At 37.6% G+C, this 25,347-nt stretch overlaps 2 protein-coding genes across 6 annotated transcripts in view; one reads left to right on the forward strand and one right to left on the reverse strand.

Moving 5' to 3' along the window:
• The window catches only part of ASPN (asporin), a 35,544-nt gene extending 28,842 nt beyond the window's left edge, over positions 1 to 6,702 (forward strand). Inside the window, exons 6-8 of one of the 3 annotated variants that reach the window (XM_024580768.3) lie at positions 2,028 to 2,121; positions 2,506 to 2,644; positions 5,479 to 6,702. In XM_024580768.3, coding sequence (XP_024436536.2) covers positions 2,028 to 2,121; positions 2,506 to 2,644; positions 5,479 to 5,676 — 431 coding nt within the window. In that variant the 3' untranslated portion in view covers positions 5,677 to 6,702. Of the gene's footprint in view, positions 1 to 2,027; positions 2,122 to 2,505; positions 2,645 to 5,478 lie in introns of those variants that run through there. The other 2 variants (XM_045188168.3, XM_045188169.2) reach the window with 2 other exon arrangements.
• Positions 1 to 25,347, reverse strand: part of CENPP (centromere protein P) — a 306,566-nt gene that overhangs the window by 170,347 nt on the left and 110,872 nt on the right. The window contains exon 6 of one of the 3 annotated variants that reach the window (XM_053920607.1): positions 16,196 to 16,583. The exons of the other annotated variants lie outside the window; for them this stretch is intronic. Within the exon in view, the coding sequence (XP_053776582.1) occupies positions 16,407 to 16,583 (177 nt within the window). The 3' untranslated portion in view covers positions 16,196 to 16,406. Of the gene's footprint in view, positions 1 to 16,195; positions 16,584 to 25,347 lie in introns of those variants that run through there. 3 annotated transcript variants of the gene reach the window in all.

Genomic DNA, 25,347 nt, shown 5'->3' on the forward strand with positions numbered 1-25,347 from the left:
AGGAAGATGGCAAAATGGAGTAAGAAAAGGGAAGAGCAAAATATGAGATTTGAAATTAAAAAATAGTGAAAAATAGGAACAAAATTAATGAAACAGGAAAAAAGTTAAAAAGCTATGTGAAAGAAAAATAACTCAAAATAATGGAGGAGATCAAGGTGGAATTTGTCTCAGAAGAGTTTAGTGCTTGCCTGCTGGCTTCTCCTTCTGGTACAATACACCTCTGGTATTCTGAAGTTATCCCCATCTAGCTCTAAGCAGCCTGTTAGAAGCCATAAGCTTTTCCATAGTTTGTGACATCTGCGGTCATCCTCACTGCTGCACACTCCTGGCTTTTTAGCAGCACCAGGCCTAGGTGTGAGTCAACTAACATCTGAAAGCACTGCAGGTACCACCTCCATCTGCCTCTGCCTGCGGTCCTGCCATTAGTCTTAGCCTAGCTGCTGACCTGCCTGTTTCTAAGAGGGCTTCTGGTGGAATTGGCAGGATAGGATGCCTGGATCTCCTGTAGGAGGTGCCGTTCAGAATTCAGGGAAGATGGCTGGTGTGTTCACACACATCTGAGTCTGTCTATGATTATTTCCCTGAACTCAGCAGGGTGAAGGCCCTAGCAGGGTAGGAGGTGAGGCTTCCAGAGCCTACAGTTTGGCTCTGGCAGTGTTCCTAGGTTTTCCTGTGAGTTGGAAGCAGTCTGGTTCCTGGGTAGGTGTATATAACAGCAATGTCCTATAGCCAGTTTCTAACACTCCTCAGTCTGCCTATGTTCCTGTCTCCTTGGCAGGGGAAAAGATGCAGGTTGGGGGAGAGTAAGAAAGAAGTCAGGTGGAGTAAGCAGGATTTCAAAGGATGTGGCAAGCAGGATTCAAGGATGAGAGTAGGGGGCTTTCAGAGGCTGGGGTGAGCAGTTTTCCCCACAGGATGGGATAATTGTTTTTCCCCTGCGAGGGTTTTGCTTTTCCGAAGAAAAATGGCTGCTGCAGTATGGTGTTATATCCCAGCACTAGGAACCCAGCAGCTGGTCCCTCAAGAACCTCCCCCAAGCCTCCCACTCCACTCTCCTCACGAGACTGCAGACAGTGCTGCCCTCACTTCCCTGAGCCAAAGGTGAGTGGCCTGGAAAACTCTGCAATGGCCCCTTAGAAGGAAAGAAAGGAAAAAAACAAAGGTGGCTTTGTCTCAAGCAGGCTCCTAATTTCCCTAATGATCTCATATATATTGTTTTACAGTTGATTTGTTCGAGTCAGGATCCTAATAAATTTTACAAATACATGTAATCTTATATCTCTTAAAATTTGTTTTAAGATATAGTAAGTAATTGTTATTAATTTGGTTAGATGTGATACTGATAGGATGGTTACATAAATAGAAGATGACTATATGAGTTAAAGACATCTAGTAAAGTCTTTACAGGTGAATTATCATTATGTACAGAATTTAGTTTTAAATAGACCAGCAAAACACAAGTGAACAAACAAAAGTCAACTGTTTTTAATAACAATAATCAGAGAAGGGGGATTAGTGGGCTGGGTGAAAAAGGTGAAGGGATTAAGCACACAAAAAAAGAGAGAACAAAACTCACAGACACAGATAACAGTGGAGGGAAAGAAGAGTGGGGGAAGGTAGGATACAATAAAGGGGGCATAAATGATAACAGGAGGAGACTTGACTTTGGGTGGTGAATACCATACACTATACAGATGTTGTATGACAGAACGGTATGGTTGAAAGCGATATAATTTTATTAACCAATGTTACCTCCAAAAATTTCAATTAAAAAATCAATAATGAATAACAAATGGAGTAGATGAAACAATTGGAAAAATTAAGACAATTATTGAAGCTGGGCCAACAGCATGATGGTTGGTATTACTAGCTTCAATTTTTGTGTATGTTGGAAGCTTTCCATAATAGAACATTTAATAAAAGCAGATCCTTAAAAAGTACCTAAGATTATAATGTGAAACTTAACAAGTAAATCAATGGAGATTGATCTTATTTGATCTAACACACCTTTCTTCCCTTATCATTAGAACTACCATCAACTTTATTAGAGCTTCATTTAGATTTTAATAAAATTTCAACTGTGGAACTCGAGGATTTTAAGCGATACAAAGATCTACAAAGGTAAAAGTTCCCCAAATTCTAACTTACAAGTGGTACTCTATATGATGAAGATATTGATGAAATTTCTTGGAGAATATTATAGGGACCTAATCAAGATTATATTGTTACTAGGAAAACTGGAAAGTACTGCTATTATTCCATTTCTATAATGGAAGAGGGTACCAAATAGAATGAGAAAACAAAAATTTTCAAATATTACATAAAGAATTTTCAGACAGTGGAGGAGAGGGCTGTTAACATACTGAAATAGGTTATTAAATAAAAACATGAAATACCTATCTCTGAACATATATAGGAAAGGTTATATTTCTAACTCAGTTGTGTTTTCATCTAACTGTATCACTCCATCTTCTTAAGAGTTGGTGAATTTTATATCACTTTTAGGCTGGGCCTAGGAAACAACAGAATCACAGATATCGAAAATGGAAGTCTTGCTAACATACCACGCATAAGAGAAATACACTTGGAAAACAATAAACTAAAAAAAATCCCTTCAGGATTACAGGAGTTGAAATACCTCCAGGTAAAACATTCTACTTGTGTTTTGTAGATATTAGTACTTTTTTTTGTTCTTATGAAACTTATTAACACCTAAGGCAAAGACCAAGTAAGTTGTGAGCGTAAAGTAGGAGAGCATTAGGAGACTGGTTTCTATGGGAAGGTCAGCTAAAGCACTCAAGTACCCACGTCCATCCTTCCCTTTCTCCTACTAAAACTGCCAAGGCCATTACAGCGCTGGCACTAGCTAATCTCAGGTTTCTGGGTAGCAGTGGCTATGTAAAGGCAGGATTGGTCAGGAGGAAATCAAGTAGGACCACATATCCTTTCACTTTGGAAATACTTAGTAAAGGCAACCCATGTAGACAAGGTCCGACGTATTCTCACTACTAATGTGGTGCTAAATTAGAAGTGTGTATGCTTTTTTAAAAACTCAGGCCAGAAAATAAAATCAGAAGTCAGTATTTGGAACATTATACGTTCACATTTCTTGTTCTAATTATTAAAAATCTTTTTCCTCTAACCTGGCAACACCTGACTAGCTGGGAGGGGCTACAGAATACTTGGAGAATTGTATAAAAATCCTCCCAAGAACAAAAATGAAGACAACATTTTGCACATAATTTTAGAACTCCTGATTCTCATCTATATACCTCAAATTAAGAATCCATACTTAACCCCATTTCACCTTAGCCTATTTTTCTCATATGTTTTTTTTGCTTTACAATGTTCTCATCTTCCAAGAAGCAAAACCATACTGAGAACAAACCTGGGCTTTGAGCTACTTGCTTCTACATTTCTTTCCTATTTATTTATTTATTTAAGATTTTTTAAATTTATTTTTAGAGAGAGGGGAAGAGAGGAAGAAAGAGAGGGAGAGAAACATCAATGTGTGGTTGCCTCTTGCACGCCCCCCACCAGGGGCCTGGCCCACAACCCAGACATGTGCCTTGACTGGGAATCGAACCAGTGACCCCTCGGTTCACAGGCCGGCACTTAATCCACTGAGCCACACCAGCCAGGGCTCTTTCCTATTTATTTTTAAAAGTTTTGTTAGCTACAGTCCTTTGAGATCCAAGCCATTGAAATGGATGTGCTATATGCAGGTGTTCATCTCAAAGTTTCAACTTTTTCTTTGACTTTTTGAAGTGGTAGATTTAAATGTCTATTGTTAACAAGTGAGCAGGACCTGAGTTGTTTCTCTCTCAAGCTGTCCCATCTTTGCATACTTAACTCCACAACTCTGGTCCCAGCTTCTGGGCACTCTTAAATCTACCCATATTCTTGTTGGCATTAAAAAAAAATGAATAGAATTGTAACACAAACAGAGAAGAGCAAAAGTCCTAAGGATACAATTCAATGAATGTCCATAAAGCAAACAGGATACATGTTCAGCACTGTTTCCCATTCCCAATGAGGTCAGTGCTCTGGTAAACTGGATCTTGCACTGACACTGAGCTGCTGGGAAATGCAGAGCAATCACCAAAGCATCTGTCACAAAATCCCCAAGACAGAGGGCAAAGGGGGCTCCAACACCAAACTTAAAGGTTTTAGTAATGCCTAGAATTCTCATGACTGGCTCAGTCAATCTCACCAAGACATAAAAGCAGAATATAGAGTAACAGCCAGAACCAATATCTTAGCTTTGCCAGCAAAAGGGTCCAACTTTTTTAATATACCAAAATGTTATCATATCAGTTAAGTATCATATTTTTCGGACTATATGACACACTGGACATAAGACACACCTAGGTTTTAGAGGAGGAAAACAGAAAAAACTCTTTTGAAGCAAAAAATGTGGTCCTGCTCCCGCCTCCTGTGACCCTGCTCCACCGACGTCCCCACAGGGACCCAGGTAAGCAACATCCGGACTATAAGATGCACCCCCATTTTTCTCCCAAATTGGGGGGGTTGCATCTTACAGTCTGAAAAATACGGTATATATTTTTTATTTCCCAGAAATCTGTTACCAAAAAAGATCAAAAAAGGAATTTAAAGGGTTTTAAAGGGAATGAAGCGAAGATTCTATATTGTCCATTCTCAATAATAATTTAATGTAAACACATACGCAATGCCTATATTTCATTTTCTGCACTAGTGCAAATAAAATTTCAACTATTCATGCTGTATTACAGATATGTATTTAAGTTGTCAACAGATATATTTTTCTACAAAACAACTAACATAAAAGCAGCCCTATACTTCTCTCCCTTGATCACAGAAAATGCTAAATAACAATTCTTCACATTTATACTGCAAGCCTATTACTGAAGCATTAAATTGCATTCTTCTGCTCATTTTTAGTACTTTTAAAACTATTTATTTATTTGTTTATTTTAGAGACAGGGAGGGAGGGAGAGAGGGAGAGTAACATCTATGTGAGGGAGAAAAACTGATCAGTTGTCTCTTGTACACAACGTGACAGGGGACTGGGGACCAAATTCACAATCCAGGCAAGTGCCCTGACCAGGTATCAAACCGGCGAACTTTTGCTTTGTGGGACCAACAGAGCCACACCATCCAGGGCTCTAATACTAATAAAGCACTCTTAAAATTAATATACATAAGGCACTGAAGTGATCACACATATACACACATCTATACATGTGTAGAGAAGAAAGGTGGTGCTGACTAGGCAGTGCGCTCTAGGGCTTGGCATGAGTCCTGTACCATACTTCACACATACAGTACTTTTCTATATAACACATGAACCTGAGTTGCTGAATTAAGTATTTAACAGGCATATATCTTAAGTGAAATATATTCAAATCAGTGTAAAATAAACCTATAAACTATAAAGAGTATCTTCTTTTACATGTACTGTATACTTTAAATCCATTCTTTTTCCTACTCCAACAGATAATCTTCCTTCACTCTAATTCAATTACGAAAGTGGGAGTGAATGACTTCTGCCCAACAGTGCCAAAGATGAAGAAATCATTATACAGTGCAATAAGTTTGTTCAACAACCCAATGAAGTACTGGGAAGTGCAACCTGCAACATTTCGATGTGTTTTGAGCAGAATGAGTGTTCAGCTTGGGAACTTCAGAGAGTAATAATTAGTAATGAATAATATCCACTTAATGTAAAATTAAAAATTGTTACATTTGGGATACTTGAACTCTTAAAAATGTTAGTATTATGCTCAGAAGTAAAAATCTATTCCCATGTGGTACATCCAGTGATTTATTTTAGGACAAAAATTGCATCAATTGCAGTTTTCTTTTCCATACAAATGATTTTGCATATATTTCATGTTTGAAAATTCTTTCTCAAAAAAAGAAGACATTGAGTATTTAACACTTTGTTACCAAGTATATTTTAAAAAGAACTGTACTGTAAATGGAATGCTTGACACTTAGCAATATCTGTGCTCTTTCACTTGCTGTTAAAAAAAACAAAATTAACAAGGGTAATGTCATGAAGAGTACATTATACTATTCTTATTTTTTCTTTAATAACTTGGGTAGTACTGTAATATTTCTAAAAATGTTAAAGTATGGTTTGATATAATCATTCAAATATTCATGTCTTAGGGCCTGTCTTTATATTTAAAACTAACCCTTTATAATAAAACCTTCAGTAAGTGTTATGGCCAACTCTACAGATGCTATTTGTAAGAGCTGGTTTTTGAGCTATAGCATGTGCTTTACCTTTTAAATTATTATTATTCAATTATAAAGCCTCTATAAAAAGTATAGTTGACTGTTCACATAAAATCTGTAACTCACACCTTTTATTATCACAGTTATTATAAGCTTTTAATAGAATGTCAATTGGTAGGTAATGTAACATTGTCACCTCAATGCTAAGGAATATTTTCAAGATGTGCCTTTATAAGGCCTTGTTTGGAAGAGCCTAGACACTCTAAATTCTACAGCAAATTGTCTCCTAAAATATGCGCAGACTGGATAACGCTGAAAAACACAACTGTTATAACTAAACAGGTATAGCATTAAATAAAACACAAAGAAACTAAAAGCCCTGAAAAAAGCAAGAGTATTTTATATATTTCCAATTGGTATTCAACATAAGTAAAAGTAGAAAATCAGGAAAACATTAAAAATTGGTTTGAAATAAAACATTTGTGCTTTGGTTGAATTTTTCTTCTCCCACATAGGAACTATATTTCATAAAATACCAATTTATATATAACATTTTTAGCATAGTATTTTTAAAATTTTTATTGTTGTTCAATTACAGTTGTCTCCATTTCCCCCCGTTACTCTCCCCTGACCTGACCCACCCCCCACCTCCCACATTCAATCATGCCCTCCGGTTGCACATGCCCATAGGTCCCTTATACATGTTCCTTGACCCTCCCCCTTCTTTCTCCAGTTATCCTTCTCCCCCTTCCTCTAAGGTTACTGTCAGTTTGTTCTTTATTTCCATGTCTCTGGTTCTATTTTGCTCACTCGTTTGTTTTGCTGACTAGGTTCCACTTACAGGTGAGATTATATGGTATTTGTCTTTTACCACCTGGCTTATTTCACTTAAGCATAATACTCTCTAATTCGATCCATGATGTAGTGAAGGGTAGGAGTTCCTTCTTTCTTTCTGCTATGTTGTAATTCATTGTGTAAATATACCACAGATTTTTGATTCACTCATTTACTTATGAGCATCTGGGCTATTTCCAGCACTTGGGTATTATAAATATCACTAAGAACACTGGGATGGATAGGATCTTTTGAATTGGTATTTCAGGATTCTTAGGGTATAATCACAGCACTGGGTGAAAAAGCAGTTCCATTTTTAGTTTTTTGAGGAAATTCCATACTGTTTTCCACAGTGGCTGCACCAGTCTGCATTCCTACCAACAGTGCACTAGAATTCCCTTTTCTCCACAACCTTGCCAGCACTTCTTGATTGTTGATTTTGTTATGATGGCCATTCTGACCGGTGTGAAGTGCTATCTCGTTGTGATTTTAATTTCCATCTCTCTGATGGCTAGTGATGCTGAGCATCTTTTCATATGTCTCTGGGCCCTCTGTATGTCCTCCTTGGGGAAGGGTCGGTTCAAGTCCTTTGCCCATTTTTAAATTGGGTTGTTTGTCTTCATGTGAGTTCTTTATATATTTTGGAGATCAAACCCTTGTCCAAGGTATCATTGGCAAATATGTTTCCCAATACGGTTGGTTCACTTTTCATCTTAATGTTGTCTTCTTTAGCAATGAAGAAGGTTATTTTGATGAGATCCCATTTGTTTATACTTTCCTTTCTGTTCCTTGCTCTAGGGGACATATCAATGAAAATATTGCTGCATGGAATATCTGAAAATTTCCTACCTATATTCTCCTCTAGGACTTTTATGGTGTCATGACTTTTATTTAATGCTTTTATCCATCTTGAGTTTATTTCTGTGTATGGTGTAAGTTGGTGGTCTAGTTTCATTTTTTTGCATGTACCTGACCAGACCTCCCAACACCACTTGTTGAAGAGGCCATTTTTACTCCATTTTATGCTTCTTCCCCCTTTGTCAAGTATTAATTAATCATAGAGAAGTGGGTTTATTTGTGGGCTCTCTATTCTGTTCCATTGATCTTTGTGTCTGTTCTTAAGCCAATACTGGGCTGATTACTATGGCCAGGTAGTGTAGTTTGATTTTAAGTAGCGTGATTCCTCCAACTCTGTTCTTTCTCAGGATCACTGTTGCTATGTGGGATTTTCTGTGGTTCCATATTAATTTTGAAATATTTGGTCTAATTCTGTGAAATACATCATTGGAATCTGAATAGGAACTGCACTGAATCTAAAAATTGCTTTGGGTAGTATGGGTATTTTAATGATGTTAATTCTTCCAATCCATGAACACAGTATATGCTTCCATTTGTTTGTGTCTTCCTTAACTTCTTTCTTCAGAGCTCTGTAGTTTTCTGAGAATGTGTCTTTTACCTACTTGGTTAGGTTTATTCCTACATGCTTTATTTTTCTTGTTGGTATACTAAATGGGATTTTTTAAACCTAATTTCTATTTCTGATATTTCATTGTTGATGTATAAAGAGGCCTTCAATTTCTGATTATTGACTTTGTATCCCGCTGTTTTGCCAAATTCACCTATTAGGTTGAGTAGTTATTTTGGTGGAGTCTACAGGGTTTTCTACATGCACTATCATGTCACATGAAAACAGTGACAGTTTTATTTTCTCCTTTCCAATTTGGATGCTTCCTATTTCTTTTTCTTGCCTGATCGCTGTGGCTAGAACTTCCAATATGATGTTGAATAGAAGTGGTGAAAACAGACACCCTTGTCTTGTGCCTGGTCTTCCGTGGAAATCCTTTAGTTTTTACCCATTGAGTATGATGTTAGCTATAGGTTTCTTGTATTTCGCCTTTGTTATGTTGAGGTATGTTCCCTCTACTCCTACTTTGCTGAGTGTTTTTTATCATAAATAAGTGCTGTACATTATCAAATGCTTTTTCAGCATCTATTGATATGATCATGTGGGTTTTTTTGTCTTTTGTATTGTTTGTATGATGTTACATTTATTGATTTGCAAATATTGTACCATCCTTGCATCCCTGGGATGAATCCCATTGATCATGGTGTATGATCTTTTTAATGTATTGTTGGATCCAGTTTGCCAATCTTTTGTTGAGGATTTTAGCATCTATGTTAATCAGCGATAATGGCCTGTAGTTTTCTTTCTTTCTTGTGTCTTTATCTGGTTTTGAGATTAGAATGGCAATGGCCTCATAAAAAGATTATGTGTTTCTAGAAATTTGTCCATTTCACCCAGGGATTCAAATTTCTTGGCATATAGTGGTTCGTAGTAATTTCTTACAACCCTTTGTGTTTCTGTGGTATTGATTGTAATTTCTCCTCTTTCCTATTTGATTTTGTTTGTTTAGGTCCTCCTTTTCTCTTGATGAGTCTGGTAAAGGCTTGTCAATTTTTTCAAAGAACCAGCCCTTGAATTTATTGATCCTTTGAATTGTTCTTTTAATCTCTGTGTTATTTAATTCTGCTCTTATCTTGGTTATTTCCTTCCTTCTACTAGCTCTGGGCTTTGTTTGTTGTTGTTCCTCCAGTTCTTGATGTAGGGTTAGATTGTTTATTTGAAAATTTTCTATCTTTTTTAGGCAGGCTTGTCTTGCTATGAACTTCCCTCTCAGGACTGCCTTCACTGTGTCCCTGTAGGTTTTTGGCTGTTGTGTGTTCATTTTCATTTGTTTCCAGAAACTTTTTTGATTTCTTCCTTGATCTCATTCTTAACCCATACATTGTTTAATAACATGTTATTCTGTCCCCATGAAAGAATGTTTTTGAATTTTTTCCTTGAGGTTGGTTTGTAGTTTCAAGTCCTTGTGGTCCAAGAAAATGCTGATATAATTTCAATCTTCTTGAATATGAAGTTGGTTTTGTGTCATATCATGTGGTCTGTCTTCGAAAATGTTCCATGTGCATTTGAAAAGAATGTGTATCTTGTTTCTCTGGGGTGAAAGGCTCTGTATCAGTTAAGTTCACTTGATCTAGGACATTTTTCAATGCCACAATATCCTTGTTGATTCTTTGTTTGAAAGATCTATCCATTGTCGACAGTGAGGTGTTAAAAACCCCTACTACCATTGTGTTGCTGTCAATATCTTTCTTGAAGACCTCCAAGATTTTCTCTATGTATTTGGGTGCTCCTATGTTGGGTGCATGTTTACAATGTTTGTCTTCTTGATGGATTCTACCTTTGATTATTATAAAGTGTCTTTCTGTGTCTCTTTCTATGGCCTTTGTTTTGAAATCTATTTTGTCTGATATAAGTATTTCTACCCCGGCTTTTTTTCCCCGTCCTTTTGCTTGGAATATTTTTCTCCAACCCTTCACTTTCAGTCTGTGCAGGTCTTTCATTCTGAGGTGGGCCTCTTGTAGGCAGCATATGTGTGGATCATGTTTTCTTATCTATTCACCTACCCTATGCCTTTTGATTGGAGCACTGAATCCATTCACATTTAAGATCATTATTTATAGGTACGTATACACTGCCACTTTCCCTTTTGTACCTGTATTCCTTTCTCTCATACTCTCTTTCTTCCTCTTCTTAAAGCAGTCCCTTTAGCATATTCTGCAATGGTGGTTTCGTGGAGGTATATTCTTTTAGCCTTCTTTTGTCTAAGGCTTATTTTGTTTTCCATTTTAATTGAGAACCACGCCGGGTAGAGTAGTCTGGATGTAAGTCCTTGCTACTCATTGATTGGAATATTTCTTGCCATTCCATTCAAGTGTGGAGTGTTTCCATTGAGACGTCACCTGCTAGTCTTATCAGGGCTCCCTGGTATGTTACTTACTGTTTCTCCCTTGCTGCCTTTAAGATGCTCTTTGTCTTGTAATTTTGCCATTTTAATTATGATGTACCTTGGAGAGAGCCTCTTTGGGTTCCCCTTGATTAGGACCGTGCTTCCTGGATTTGTGTGACTTTTTCTCCAATCAAAATAGGGAAGTTTCCTGTCACTAGTTTTTGAATTAGGTGTTCTATCCCTTGATCATCATCTTCTCCTTCTGAAATTCCTATTATGTGGACATTATTACATTTAATGTTGTCCTGCAGCTCCCTTAACTCCTCTTCATTCTTTTTGAGTCTTTTTTCCTTTTCTTGCTCTTTCTGGCAAGATCTTTGTACCTTGTCCTTCAACTTGCTTCGATTCTCTGCTTCATCCTGCTTGCTTTCTTTTTAATTTTAACTTTTAAAAAAAGATATTATTTATTTATTTCTAGAGAGGCAAAGGGAAGGAAAAAGAGAGGGAGAGAAACACCAACGTGTGGTTGCCTCTCGCATGCCCCCAACCAGGGACTTGGCCCACAACCAGGTATGTGCCCTGACTGGGAATCGAACTGGCAACCCTTTGGTTTGCGGGCCTGCTCTCAATCCACTGAGCCATACCAGCCATGGCCATCTTTCCTGCTTTTAATTCCTTCTACTGTGTTCTTCAATTCAGAAATTATATTCTTCATTTTCTCCTGGCTCTTATTGATAGGTTCTATGTCCTTCTTCATGCTGATGTAATTCGCTGTAAGTTCCTTTTGGCTTCCCTGTAGTTCTTTGTTATTCTCACTCAGCTCATTGAGCTTCCTTATAACCATGTTCTGAACTCAATGTCTGATAGTTTACTTGCCTCTATCATTTAGCACTCTTTCCGGGCATTCCTCCTATCCTTTTGATTGGTGGTTGTTTCTTTGTATCACCATTTTAAGGAAGTCTCTTCTTGTTTTTGTTTCTTAAATTGATCTGCTTTGACTCCCTGTTTTTGTGGTGTGACTTCTATGGTAGGAGACCTATGGGATTCGGTAGTGCTGTCTCCTTGATCTCCTGGCCTTGATCTCTTGGAATGCCCTTTATGTCCTTTATGTTGGCTCTCTGGATGTAATTGGGTTTTGATTATTGTTGGGTCATTCTTTGGTGGATCCTTCACTCCAGCTGACTGACTAAGGGTCACTTCACCTACCACGTCTTGTATGTTGTTGTACAGGTGCTGCCAGAACAAAACCACACAGCCAAGGAATCAAACCCATGTCCGCAAAAATAACTCCCACCTACAATCCCACTATCAACAGCAATTGAACCAGTGTTAATAAGGGTGTAAAGAGATTAATATTATTATAAGAAAGGAGAAGCAAATATGAGATGACTAACTGAAAGAAAAATGATTTTCAGAGGGTAGAGGGAGGAGCACTAATAAGAGTAGGGCATTGGAGCAAAGAAAGTAAAATTTACATTGTAAGTGAAAAATGGAATGAAGAAGTTGGAATGGAGTAATAGAATGGGAGCATGTAATATTAGGTTTAAAGAGAAATTTTAAAAAATGAAGTAAGAGAAAGAAAAATGTAAAAAAAAGTTTTTTTGAAAAGGAACCCAAGTGGAGAAAAAGATCCACCACAGCATTATGGACAACAAATGAGCTAAGATTAAATATAGGTAGGATGGGAATAAGAGGGGAAAAAGAAAGAAAAGCTTAAGATGTCTAGAGGAAAGGGAAGTGATTTTGAGATGATAGAGGGAAATACTAAGAGTGAAAAACGAAAACCAGGCTAAGACAGGGAAAAATCTAAATTTGAGACGAATAAAAGAATGGGCAGGATGAAAGCAGAATGGAGTAGGAGAGGGGAATGGTAAAATATGAGATTTGAAATACAAAAATAGTGAAGATCTAGAGATAAAATAGAAAAAAATGCAGCAACAACTACCCTATCCACAACCAATGAGAGAGGATTGATAAAGGTAAAGAGCAAACGCAGGTATGTTAAAAGTGGGAAAAAGAAGGTGAGATGACCACTGACAAGAAAATTGGTTTTGAGAGGCTGGATGGTGGAGAAATAGTAAGAGTGCGGAATGGAAACAAGTTGTAACAAAGGAGAAAACAAAATTTAAAACGAAGATAATAAAAGGAAAGAAGAAGGTAAAGTGGAGTAAGAGAAGGGAGAAGCAAAATATGAAAAACATTGAGAACTGAAATAAACTATAATATAAAATCTAGTGACTTAATATGCACACACTTGAAGGACAAGAAATGAATGTTAAAAAACTATGCAGGAGAAAAAATATCACCAATCATGAGGAAGACCACGGTGGAATTTGCCTCGGTAGCATCTAGTATATTAGCACTGTTTTTCCTTTTTGGATCTACCTCTGGTCATGTCATACAGTGTCTCAGACTGGCCTTAGGCAGCCTGTTTGAGGCTAACAGGGATCTACTGTCTGTGGCTAACTTCTTCAGTTGTTATTCTAGTCACTCTGCAATCAGCAGTCAGGCTTTTGCTCCACAGGGTGAGGCAGAGTAAATCCTGGGGTGGGATATGGCTTCCCTTCAGGCTGATGCCACTCAGAAGGGGAGCCCTCTGCCTAAGAGAAGTGGCTGCTGCAGTATGGGGGATGATTCAGCACTGGGATTCTGGCAGCTGCTCTCTCAGTTCTCTCCCCAAAGTCACCATCCCCAGTTTCTTCTCAAGTGGCTCCAGTCCACTCTGCCCCCTGCCCCTTTGCCAGAGCCCAGGGTAAGTGGCTGCAAATGAAAATTTATGCATTGGCCCTTTAACTGACCCTATGCATCTCCAGCCATCCATCTCTGCCAGAGAGAAACCCCGCCAGTTTTCGCAGGTGGGTGTGACCTGTGTACTTTTCCGGCTCTGGTATTGTAGGCGGGGAAGCCCAGTTTGTCATTTAAACCCCACACTTCTCAGGGGGATCCCACAGCTGCTAATATATCCCTCTGGCACTTCTGCTGCCATCCATGGGAGCTTACCCAGCCCTCTCGAATCTCCTCTGCACTCCATACCAGTCATGTTGTGCCGAAGCTGTTTCTTCTGTCTGTCCCTGATTACAAGGCTTCTTTCCCACTATTGTTCAGTTGTTTATTCTAGATGATTTCTCTACAATTTAAGTGTTTTTCCATTTGGGGAGGAGGTTAGTGTAACTTCTACTCACTCCACCATCTTAGATCATATCTAGCATAGTATTATTAACGCTTATCCTTTTAGTTTGGTTTTTAATTTAAATTTCATTTTCAAATAAATTTTACACTCAATATTATTTTGTATTAGTTTCAGGTGTACAGCCTAGTGATTAGACAATCATATAATTCATAAAGTCATCCCCACATTATTCCTAGTATCAACCTGGCACCATACATAGTTATTACACAATATTGACAATATTCCCTATACTTTACTTTATATCCCCATGACTCTTTTGTAGTAATGGCACTGAAATAGCCCACCATTATGCCTGTTGTATGAAAGAAAATCACCTTTATATTACACTACCTCAAAAATTAGATTTTAAATAATTTTGGGGAAAGTAGAAAGCATTTCAGATATGTAAGAAGGGGTCTGGATATCCAGGTCAAGAAGGGTAAATAGGTCTTATTTTTCCTGATGAGATTTTTCAACTTTGGTGATGATGACACTCTGGGGTGGACCATTCTCAGTGAGGGGAGAGTGTGCTGTCCTTTGCAGAATGTCTGGCAGCTCACTGGTCTCTGCTCATTAGAATGCCAGTTGCACCTGCAACCCCATCCCACTGTGCAACAATCAACAATTTCTAAGGACATTTGCCAATGGGTGTTTGTGTTGGGGGAGGGGGAGTAGGGCTGGCTGAGAACAACAACTTTTTAGGAGATTTACTTAATTTCTAAAAACAGCTATATTTCTTTGGTAAAATTATAGTAATGTAACAGAAAGAGCCCAGGGATACAGAACTCTGAGTTGGAAGAACATAACCAGAAATCCAGTTCCATTAATAGTCTTAGGCAAATGACAATCTCATTGAAACTGTCTCCTTATCTCTAAAGGATAAGGGTAACAATACTGATGAATTATGTTGCTTTGAGAACTGAATAATAAAAAAGTATGTGAAAATACCCTGCAAACCACAAACATTCCTAAAATATGAGTGTTTATTATACTGGATAATTATTGACTGACAAGAAAAATGACAGATTATGAAGTCATTAAAAATAAAAGAATACATCACAATGATTATCATTCTAAAGTCCAAATATTCTGAAGTTCCAACAGTTTTAATAAAGTATACTTTTCTACAATATAAAATAAAAAATAAAATTGTGTAAGAATGTAAATAAAAATTGAATGTTCACTGAAATTTTAAGAATCCAATTCTTAAAATTAATAATTAAATTAATAAGGTTAATGTTAAGGTTAAAATCATCTAACAAATACATTAGCCTGTGATCTGAGTAGAGGAGCTTAAAGTGGCTAAGTTAATCTTTTTTCTAGAAAGAAAAGACAGCAAAAACTTTTTAATACTGGAAATGATTCCTGAAATCACTGCAGTTAATTTCCTGCAGTTAATGTTTGTTTTTCTTTCCACAGCTGTTAATCATTTTACAAAAAAAATCACCAATAAAAATCATAAACAACTAAAATTGCATTGAATTTTTCTGCTATAAATCCATTTTATGATAAATACAAAATACTACCCACTTGAAATTCATTAAAGTTTGGAAACAAATGAAATACAACTTACTAGATTTATTAAGAACTTCAAGGTAGGAAAAAAATATCAGTGACCATCTATCTATCCTTATATCCTCTGAAATAATACAGTAAGAAAATGATCATTGAATTCATGAGACAAACAACATACTTGTAGAAAATCACTTTAAGTCTAAAACTAAAGTTTTTACTAAAAAATCTATTTGCTTCTCTTTTAAACTATTACATCATGTCTTACCTTGGTGTTAATTACCTCTCTACTCACACGGTTGCAAATACTTTAATTCTCCTAAATCTATTTTCCCAACATCATATTGTATGAATAATATTTAATAGCTAATGTTTAATAACATTTTCAGACATTCTTCCAAATGCCTTACCTTACTTGCATTAATTCATTTACTACTCACAATAACCCTACAAGGAAGGTACCTTTCTGTGTGTGTGTGTGGAAACTGGGGAATAATTTTTAAATAACTTGTGGCAGATCTAGGATTTGATCACAGCAGTCTGTTTCCATGCTTTTTTTAAAAAAGATTTTACTTATTTATTTTTAGACAGAAGGAAAGGGAGGGGAAAAGAGAGGGAGAGTAACAACAGTGTGAGGTTGCCTCTCACACACCCCCTACTGGACACCTGGGCTGCAACCCAGGCATGTGCCCTGACTGGGAATAGAACCGGTGATCCTTTGTTTAGCAGGCCAGCATTCAATCCACTGAGCCACACCAGCCAGGGCTATCTCCATGCCTTTAACTATGATGACACACCTATTTTTTTAGGCAGTGATCATCATTGAAAAACTTTGTATAGTGCTTCCTTCTAAAGACTCTTTACTTACTTGGCTTTCATACACATCTTTTGAGTTGCTCTTTAGTGGCTAGTGTTCCCAATATTCTTCTTTTGGCCTCTTCTCTCTGACCCCTGACAATCTTATCCATTTCTGCACATTCAACCATAACCTCTAATGTGAGGCTACTGAAATTAACCTCTCGAACATGGCGCTCGCTTGGAAGGAACAAACTCTTAAAAGCAAACACAAACATATGGATCCGTTAAACTCTGTCAAAACCAACATCATAAACAATTTCCTTCAAACCTACATCGTCCCTCTGGACCTCTTCTTTCCCACAGATGTTCAGATTTATTCCTGAAACTCTCGCTCCTTCACAGCTACCTGTTGCCACATTCTGTCCTAACTCCCATACTGCTTGCATCCATTCCTTCATTTTCATTCTCATTCACTATATCACAATAACTTATTTATCCAGTTACAGTATCAAAATCAGTTCCTGGCCACGTTTTTTCAGTCCCGGTCTAACTGACCAACGCAATAGATCTATCTGGATCCATTCTATCTGGATTGATTATTCATTGAAAGCCTATAACAGTTTCCAGTCATTAATAAATTACAAAAACTTCTTAACCTACCCTTTAAGTCTATCTATGATCTATACTCGCATAATAATTTTTGAGGTTTTCCTTTCATGCTTACATCTTTTTATGCTCCAGTTCAAGATTACTTGCTGTTTCTCAAACATACTGTGTTTTCTGGCTTCTCTGTTTTTGTTCACACACCATTTGCACAAACAAAATCTTACCTAACCACAAATGTCCATGTCAAAAGACATCCATATCAGCTCATCTTCCTGATTTTCCCATTAAACAGATGTGGTTTCTCACGCCCTTCCTCCCGTTGTACTTTTGCACTTATTACACCCTAACTCACTATAGCTATTTATGCATTGGTCTTTAACCATCTCTAGAGGACTTGTAGACATCTCATTTGCAAGCAGTGTGTTTTAGACATCTCTGCATCCTCTCCTTCTTCCCCTCATCAAAGACTACCACACTGTCTTGGCTCACATATGTGTCTGAATTCAATCAGTAAAGGGAAAGAATAAACTTTTCCTCACTCTAAGAATATGTGTTTTTATATATTACACTGCTTCTTCCACCCTAGTGGCCCACCATGCTCTCTAGCTCTCCCACACAGTACATTCACCCTATGCAAATGTACTGAGTGCTGAGCACTACTCAGAGGTAGTGAAGATGGCGTCTCCTCCCAATGATTCAGTGTTACTGAAGGGACTTATCAGTTTCTGGGGAACCCTGAAACAGATTCTCCCAACTTTCAGCTCTGACTAGTGCTGTAACAAGGTAGGCATTCCAAGCACTGACATCTCTCTCCCGGTGAAACAGTAACATGAACTAAAGAACTGCTTTCAAATGAGTACTTCAGTAGGCAGAAGAGCTTACAGACACTGGAGAGGGAGAAACACCAGGACAAGTCAGGATAAGGGGTAAAAGCACATACCATTCCTCCACTTTACACAAAGGACACAACCAGTCATATGGAGTTCTGATATTAAGACTTGCAGATTGAGTGCTGGAAACTTCTTCTTTATTAAGGAAAATTTACAACAGAAGCTGAAGTAGACAAAATGATGTAATAACTTTCTCGTACTTCTCACTCAGATTAAAAAAAATATCAACTCATAGATAATTGTATTCATTTACACTCCCACTGCTATTATTTAAAATTTTTTAAAATTAATTTATTGTTGACACTATTACAATTTTTCCATTTTCCCCCTCTTTGCTTGCCTCCACCCATCTCCCCCCCACCTTCCCTCTGGCCATCCCCAGATTGTTGTCTGTATCTATGAGTTATGAATATATGTTCTTTGGCTAATCCCTTCATCATTGCTATTATTTTTAGTAGAAGCATTATTGAGATATAATTCACATACTGTACAATTCAACCATTTAAAATTCAATGGTTTTTAGTGTATTCAAAGTTAGCAACTATCACCACAGTCAATTTCAAAACATTCTCATCACTCGAAAAAGAAACTTTGTACCCATTAAAAGTTACTCCCCATTTACTCCCACCCTAGGTAATCACAAATCCACTTTCTGTCTCTATGGATTTGCCTATTCTGGATATTTCATATAAATGGAATAATTTAATATGTGGTCTTTTGTTACTGACTTCTTCCATGTAGCATAATGTTCTCATGGTCTATTCATGTTGTAGCAGTATCAGTACTTCATTTCTTTTTATTGCCAAGTAACATTCCATTGTATAAGTAAACCACCAGTTAGTAGACATATAAGTTCTTTCCAATTTTTGGCTGTTATGAATAATGATGCTATAAATATTAGTGTGTAAGGCTTTGTATGGACAGGTGTCTTCACTTTTCTTGGGTACATACTAAGGAGTGGAAGTGGTGGGTCAAATGGCAACTTTGCTTAACTTCTTCAGGAACTGTAGACTTACTCCAAAGTGACTATATCTTCCTATTAGTAATATGTGTAGATTCCATTTTTTCCACATCCTCACTAATAGTGGTATTGTTTATCTTTTTGGTTACAGCCATCTTAAGAATGTGAGGTGGTACTTGACTTGTGGTTTTGATTTGCATTTATCTGATTACTAGTGACGCTGGGCAGCTTTCCATGTGTTTATTGATCATTTGCTATCTTCTTTGGAGAAATGTCTATTCAGATCATTTACTCATTTTTCAACTGGTTATTATTATTATTGAGTTGTATGAATTCTTTATTCTAGACAGAAGTTGTTTACGAGATATATAATTTGTAAAACTTTTCTTCCATTCTTTATGTTGTTTTTTCACTTTCTTGATGGTAGCCTTTAGTGCAGAAAAAATTAAAATTTCGGTGATATCCAACTTACTTATTTTTTTTCTTTTGTTTGTTGTGCTTTTAGTGTCACATCTAAAAAACTGTTGCCTATTCCAAGGTCATAAAGACCGAAATCTACGTTTTCTTTTAAAATTTAATAGTTTTAGCTTACACGTATGTCCTTGTTCCAGTTTGACTTAAATTTTGTATATAGTATAATGTGGATATCCAGTTGTTTTAGCACCATTTGTTCAAAGCAGATCAACATAAAAAGATTTCCACCAACCCAGGAGGTTCTTCCATGTCTCTTCCCAGTCTACAATTCCACTTTCCCTGCAAACATCCATTCATTTACTCAGTCCACCAATTACACATACTCCCCTGCGCCAGAACTTTGCCACCAGTAGTATAACCTTCTCCTCAAATTAAAAAAAATTTTTTCTTAATTAACTGCTAACCAGAATAAACATAATGGCATTTTGCTTCCTGAGTCCATATATCTCACCTTCACTCATAACAAAAAAGAATATTTTCCTACTAATTTGGCCAAGGGAAACACATCTTATCACCCTTCCCTAGGTCTAAAAATGCTATTGCTTTGTACTCAGTCCCAACCAATGCAAAAGAAACACTGTATGGATCTTGCAAACAAGTATTTTTTTTAACTGTACCTATTATCTTAGAACTTTGCTCTGTGAGTGTGGAGAGTACTGGCTGTTCCATCTGCCTCTGACTGTTCCCTTGCTTCATCTACCTGTTGTGGCTGGTAATGTGCTAGTCTTTTTAAAATTTTCTCTCTGTTCCTATTTATTTGATGAAGTTTCTATGATTTCTGCTAGCTTTTTTTTTAGTGGCCTAATGATGTGAAACATACTTTTGTCTCATGCAGTTTATTTGGGAGCCAACTGGGAAGAACACAAACCAACAGTCCAGTTGTTTGGATACTAAAGAGATGTAAAATGTCTTTTTGAAATAAAAAGTTACCCCATTCAAACACAATTAGGAAGAGAGTAAAATGATCATTTGCATGTGACCCATATATGTACCTGAAAAACCCAAGAGAATCAACTGAGGAATGATGACACATGATGACATGTATAACTAATGAAAGATTGATACAATCCTAAAAAATCATTAACAGACACAATAAAAATGGGCAAAAAAATTAATGAGTAAAGCTTAGACAAGAACATCCAAAAAAAAAAAAAGAAGAAGAAGAAGAAGAGAACATCCAAATGGCTGAAAAACATCTGAAAAGATGTTCAACCTCTTCAGTAATCAAGGAAATAAAAATTAAAATCTCAAGTAATGCCATTATATACCTACCAAATTGGGAGAAAAGTTGACTACCAAATACGAATGAGATCAAAAACAGCTGCAGCCTTACCCATTCTCAACAGGTATAACTACTTTAGAACACAATCTGGCCTCTAATGAAATTGAAGGAAATGACCCCTAGGTTATGTATGCCCAATGAAACCATGCAAGAATCCCCAAGAGACATGCTCAAGAATAGTAATGGGATTATTTTTCATAACAGCCAAAAAAAAAAAAAAGGGCAAAAATGTAAATACCTTTTCACAGAAGAGAACAGATAAATGCTGGCATTTTCATACAATAGTATGAACAGTATACAAGAGTGAAATGATTGAGACACAATGTTGAAGGAAAAAAGCAAATTATACAAAAATACCTATGGTAGTATTATACATCATCTTTATAAAACTGAACAGCATAAATTAAGTACTACATGGTTGGCAGATCCATACATATATAGCATATATGGGATGCAAGAGAATATTAAACACATTACACAAAACAGTAATTCTCGCTGTCACAAAGAAAGAGGGAAACAAATGAAGGGTCTCGATATGCATTAATAATGTCCTGTTTCTTAAGCTGGATGGTAAGTACATGTTTGCTTCATTAATTTTGGTATCTTATATATTTATATGTATTCTTTCCATATGTGAAGTGTATCATTAATGGGTCTATCACACATAAAGTACTTAGTGTGATGAAGAACAGAAGTAAGGAAATTACCCAAAAATAAAACAGATAACTTTAGTATGAAAAAATATTAAGGAAAAGGAAATATGTTTGGTCAAGTCAAATCAAACAAAGCAGCAGCAAGTGGAAACAGTTAGGCAAACCCTGAAGAAAGAAGCGTGATCATGGGAACAAGTCCTACCAGATATTCAAAAAGCTATAATAATTAAAGCTATGTGGTGCTTGTGCGAGAGTTGACAGATAGCTGAAGGGAAAGAATGGAACGCTGAGAAACAATTCAGTTTAGTTCATGGTGACAGCAGCATGTCAGACTGGACACAGGAAGGCAGGTGTTCAATTAATGCTGTTAACCCATCCAGAAAACCACCTGACAAAAATATTCAGGGCAATGATACCTCACAAGGTATAGTAAATTTTAACAAGTCAGAAATTTAAATGCAAAAAAATTAAACCATAATGATTCTAGAAGAAACTGTGGAACCCATGGGAGAATATTTTTGACAATATGGAAGTGAGGAAGGTGGCAAAAGCCAGGAGGGCCTTAGATAGAAATGTATAAATAAAAGTTTTCATGGCAAAACTGTGAAAAGCGAAGTAAAAAAAAAAATGACAAACTGGAAAACAATAGTTATGAGTCATAGCACATAGGCCTTATTTCCCTAAAAGTCGATCTGAACAAGATCTACAACACAATAGAAAAAAAAGTAAAAGATACAAATATCTTCAGAAAAAGTGTACATAGCTGCAAAATATAAGAAAATCAAACAGACTCACAGTTAGAGAAATGAAAATTCAAACTATGATACCACCTAACTTAGCAGATCATCAAGAATTAAAAGCTTAAAAGCTTGATAAACTGTACCAAGAAGGATGTAACAGATGCCCTTGGGCCCTCAGTGGAGAGCAATTCAGATGTGGATGACATGCCTATGGATTTACCTCTCAAATATACTTGCATACATGTGCAATGACATATAGAAGGTTATTAACTGTGTCAACATTTATATTAGGAAAATAATAGAAACATCTCAGATTTCATGTAAGAATTCTTTTAAAAAAGAATGATTTTTAAATAAGCACATTTGCTTTTAGACGTATAAAATATCTCTAGAAAGATTCACACACACACAAAAATGACAGCACTACATTCTACTAAAGGTCTGAACAGCAGCAAATGTGTCCCCTGGAGTCATGCAATGTGTTGGTCCTTAGCAGGGGCAGCTGGTATGTGAACCAGGGGGCTGGGGGAGAGAAGCTGCAGGATGAGTTTTCATGCTGTGCCTTTGTGACATAAAAAATACATACAAATCTCTGCCCCCCCCCCATTCCTTACACAGAACTCCTAAAATCTTATACTTCACTAAGTGATAGGAGCACTACAAGCTTCTTTTGTTCTAATATTTGGTCTTGGACCCCTGTGCTTGACACAGAGCTCTTAACTCTTTTGGAACTTCCTGAGTGATAGGAGGGTCTTTTGTTCTAGGGAGGCTACACTTTGTGGGCTCCTGGATAATTTCAAGATGGGGGCTGGTCACTGGAAAGACTAAGCCATAATTAGGAGATTGGAACTTTCAATCTTACCCACCATCCTCCAGGGAAGTAGAGGGGATGAAGACTGAGTTTATGATAGATCATGCCTACACAATGAAGCCCCTAATATACAGGGTTCGGAGAGCCTGCAGGTTACTGAACACATCCATGATCCAGGAGGAGGGTTACTCACTTCAACTCCATAGGTATAGAAGCTCCTACACTCAGAATCTTTCCAGACCTCACCATATGTAGCTCTTCCTCTAGCTGTACATCTGTATCCTTTATCATTGCTTTATTTGATAATAATTGGTAAACATATCAAGTGTTTCTCTGAGTTCTATTATAGGAAATTGCCCAATCTGAGGAGTGAGTCATGGGAACCCCCAACTTGTAGCCAAGTTGGACAGAGGTTGACAGTGACCTGAAGACCTACTACTTACAACTGGTGTTTAAAGTTCGTGTGAGACTGAGCCTTCAATGCATTGGATCTGATGCTAACGCTAGGCAGACAGTGTTGGAATTGAATTAAAATGTAGGACAGCTAGCTGGTGTCAGATGATTGATTGGGGTGAGAAAAAACACAGACATCTGTTGTCAGAAGTACTATGACTAGAAATAGAGGCAATAAAGTTTACCGTTTCAACCTTTGAGTTATTTAAACATAAAATTGGTGTGTTCCACTCAGACTTGAAGTTTCAAAACCTCCAAAGGTGATCTAGAAGCTGTATTAAGGATAAGAACTACTCATTTCTTCATTCCCTTTTTTCTGTAGACTTCAGTCAACCAGTTACCAAGTATCTTCTTTTCTCAGCATTTTTGTATTTTTGTTTTTATGTTAACAAAAGTGTTCTATGCAGGGCATATGAAACCCACTGATCAGCTGACCAGATGAGGTCAAGGAGCCAACTGCAAGAGAAAATACAGGAGGACTTATCTCTGGGATGGTATGGGGCAGGTTTTCAGGACAATCTTTCATCCAACAAGCAAGAAATTAGAAAGACATTCAAATATAGAGAAGAGGGAGAATATTAGAAGGTATTGAATATTCATTCATTCATTCATTCATCAGATAATATTTACTGAGCACACACAGACAATTTGGGGACATGGCAGTCAAAAGACAGAGTCTAGGTGGAAAGAAGAAAACAGACAATGGCACAGCATTCCAGCACAGGCAAAGGCACACGCCAAGGAGCAGGGCAGCTTGACGATTAGTGTGGATACAACCCATAAACACAAGTCAGCTGTCTAAGAATGGGCAAGTGGTAGGCTATCAGAGCTTCCCCCAACGTGAAGGTCAATTTAGAATTTACTGTAAAATACCACACACCACTGGAAGATTTTAAGCAGAAGCTTTGTAAAATTCAGATTTACTTTTATGTAGAACATGGTGAAAATGGGTTGGAAAAGGAGATGTGTGAGCCCTGGGAGACCAGTCAAGATACTACAGAAAACAGCTGGGTGACTGGTCTCCGGAAAGACTGTAGCAGTGGATACCAAGAGATACAAACACACTAAAAAGTTATTTAGGTGTTAGAACACAAAGGACTCAGAAATATAGTTTCAGATACAATTTGAAAGTGAGGAACAGAAGATAATTTAGATCAGTGGTTTTCAAGTTTCACTTGAACACCTGGAACACTTGTTAAAAATGTAAGTTCCTGGCTTCTGGCCAAGATAGAGGCGTAGGTAGACACACTGTGCCTCCTCACACAACCAAAAGAAGGACAACAACAATTTAAAAACAAACAACATCCAGAACTGACAGAAAATCAAACTGTATGGAAGTCCGACAACCAAGGAGATAAAGAAAAAACATTCATCCAGACCACTGGGAGGGGCAGAGACAGACAGCCGGGCGGAGAGGACCAGTGGCAAGGTGGCAGCTGGAGAACGCAGCTAGGTGGCGGATTGTGGAACAGGGCAAGCCAGGCTGCAACTAGCAGACCCCACAAGGTGGGGGCTGGTAGACCCTGCGGCCCCACATTCCTGCAGAGATAGACTGGGAGGAACCACAGGGGAGCAAAGCAGACTGCCCAACCCGGGGCTCCAGTGCAGGGAAATAAAGCCTCAAACCTCTGATTGAAAACACCCGTGGGGGTTGAGGCAGCAGCACGACAAACTCCCAGCCTCACAGGAGAGTTTGTTGGAGAGACCCACAGGGGCCTAGAGCGTGCACAAGCCCATGCACTCGGAAATCAGCCCCAGAGGGGCCCAATTTGATTGTGAGTAGTGGAAGGAGTGACTGAAATCCAGCAGAGAGTAGAGCAAGCCCCATTGCTCCCCCTCGGCCCCTCCCCCACGTACAGCATCACAGCACAGCGACCACCGTTACCCTGCCCTGGTGAACACCTAAGAGTCCACCCATTTACATGGCCCCAAATGAAAGAACAGATCAAAACTCCAGAAAAAGTACAATTAAGCAATGAAGAGATAGCTAACCTATCAGATGCACAGTTCAAAACACTGGTAATCAGGAAGCTCACAAAATTGGTTGATTCGGTCACAAATTAGATGAAAAAATGAAGGCTATGCTAAGAGAAACAAAGGAAAATGTACAGGGAACCAATACTGATGGGAAGGAAACTGGGACTCAAA

Source organism: Desmodus rotundus, chromosome 3 (assembly GCF_022682495.2).
Source record: "Desmodus rotundus isolate HL8 chromosome 3, HLdesRot8A.1, whole genome shotgun sequence".
NCBI lineage: Eukaryota > Metazoa > Chordata > Mammalia > Chiroptera > Phyllostomidae > Desmodus > Desmodus rotundus.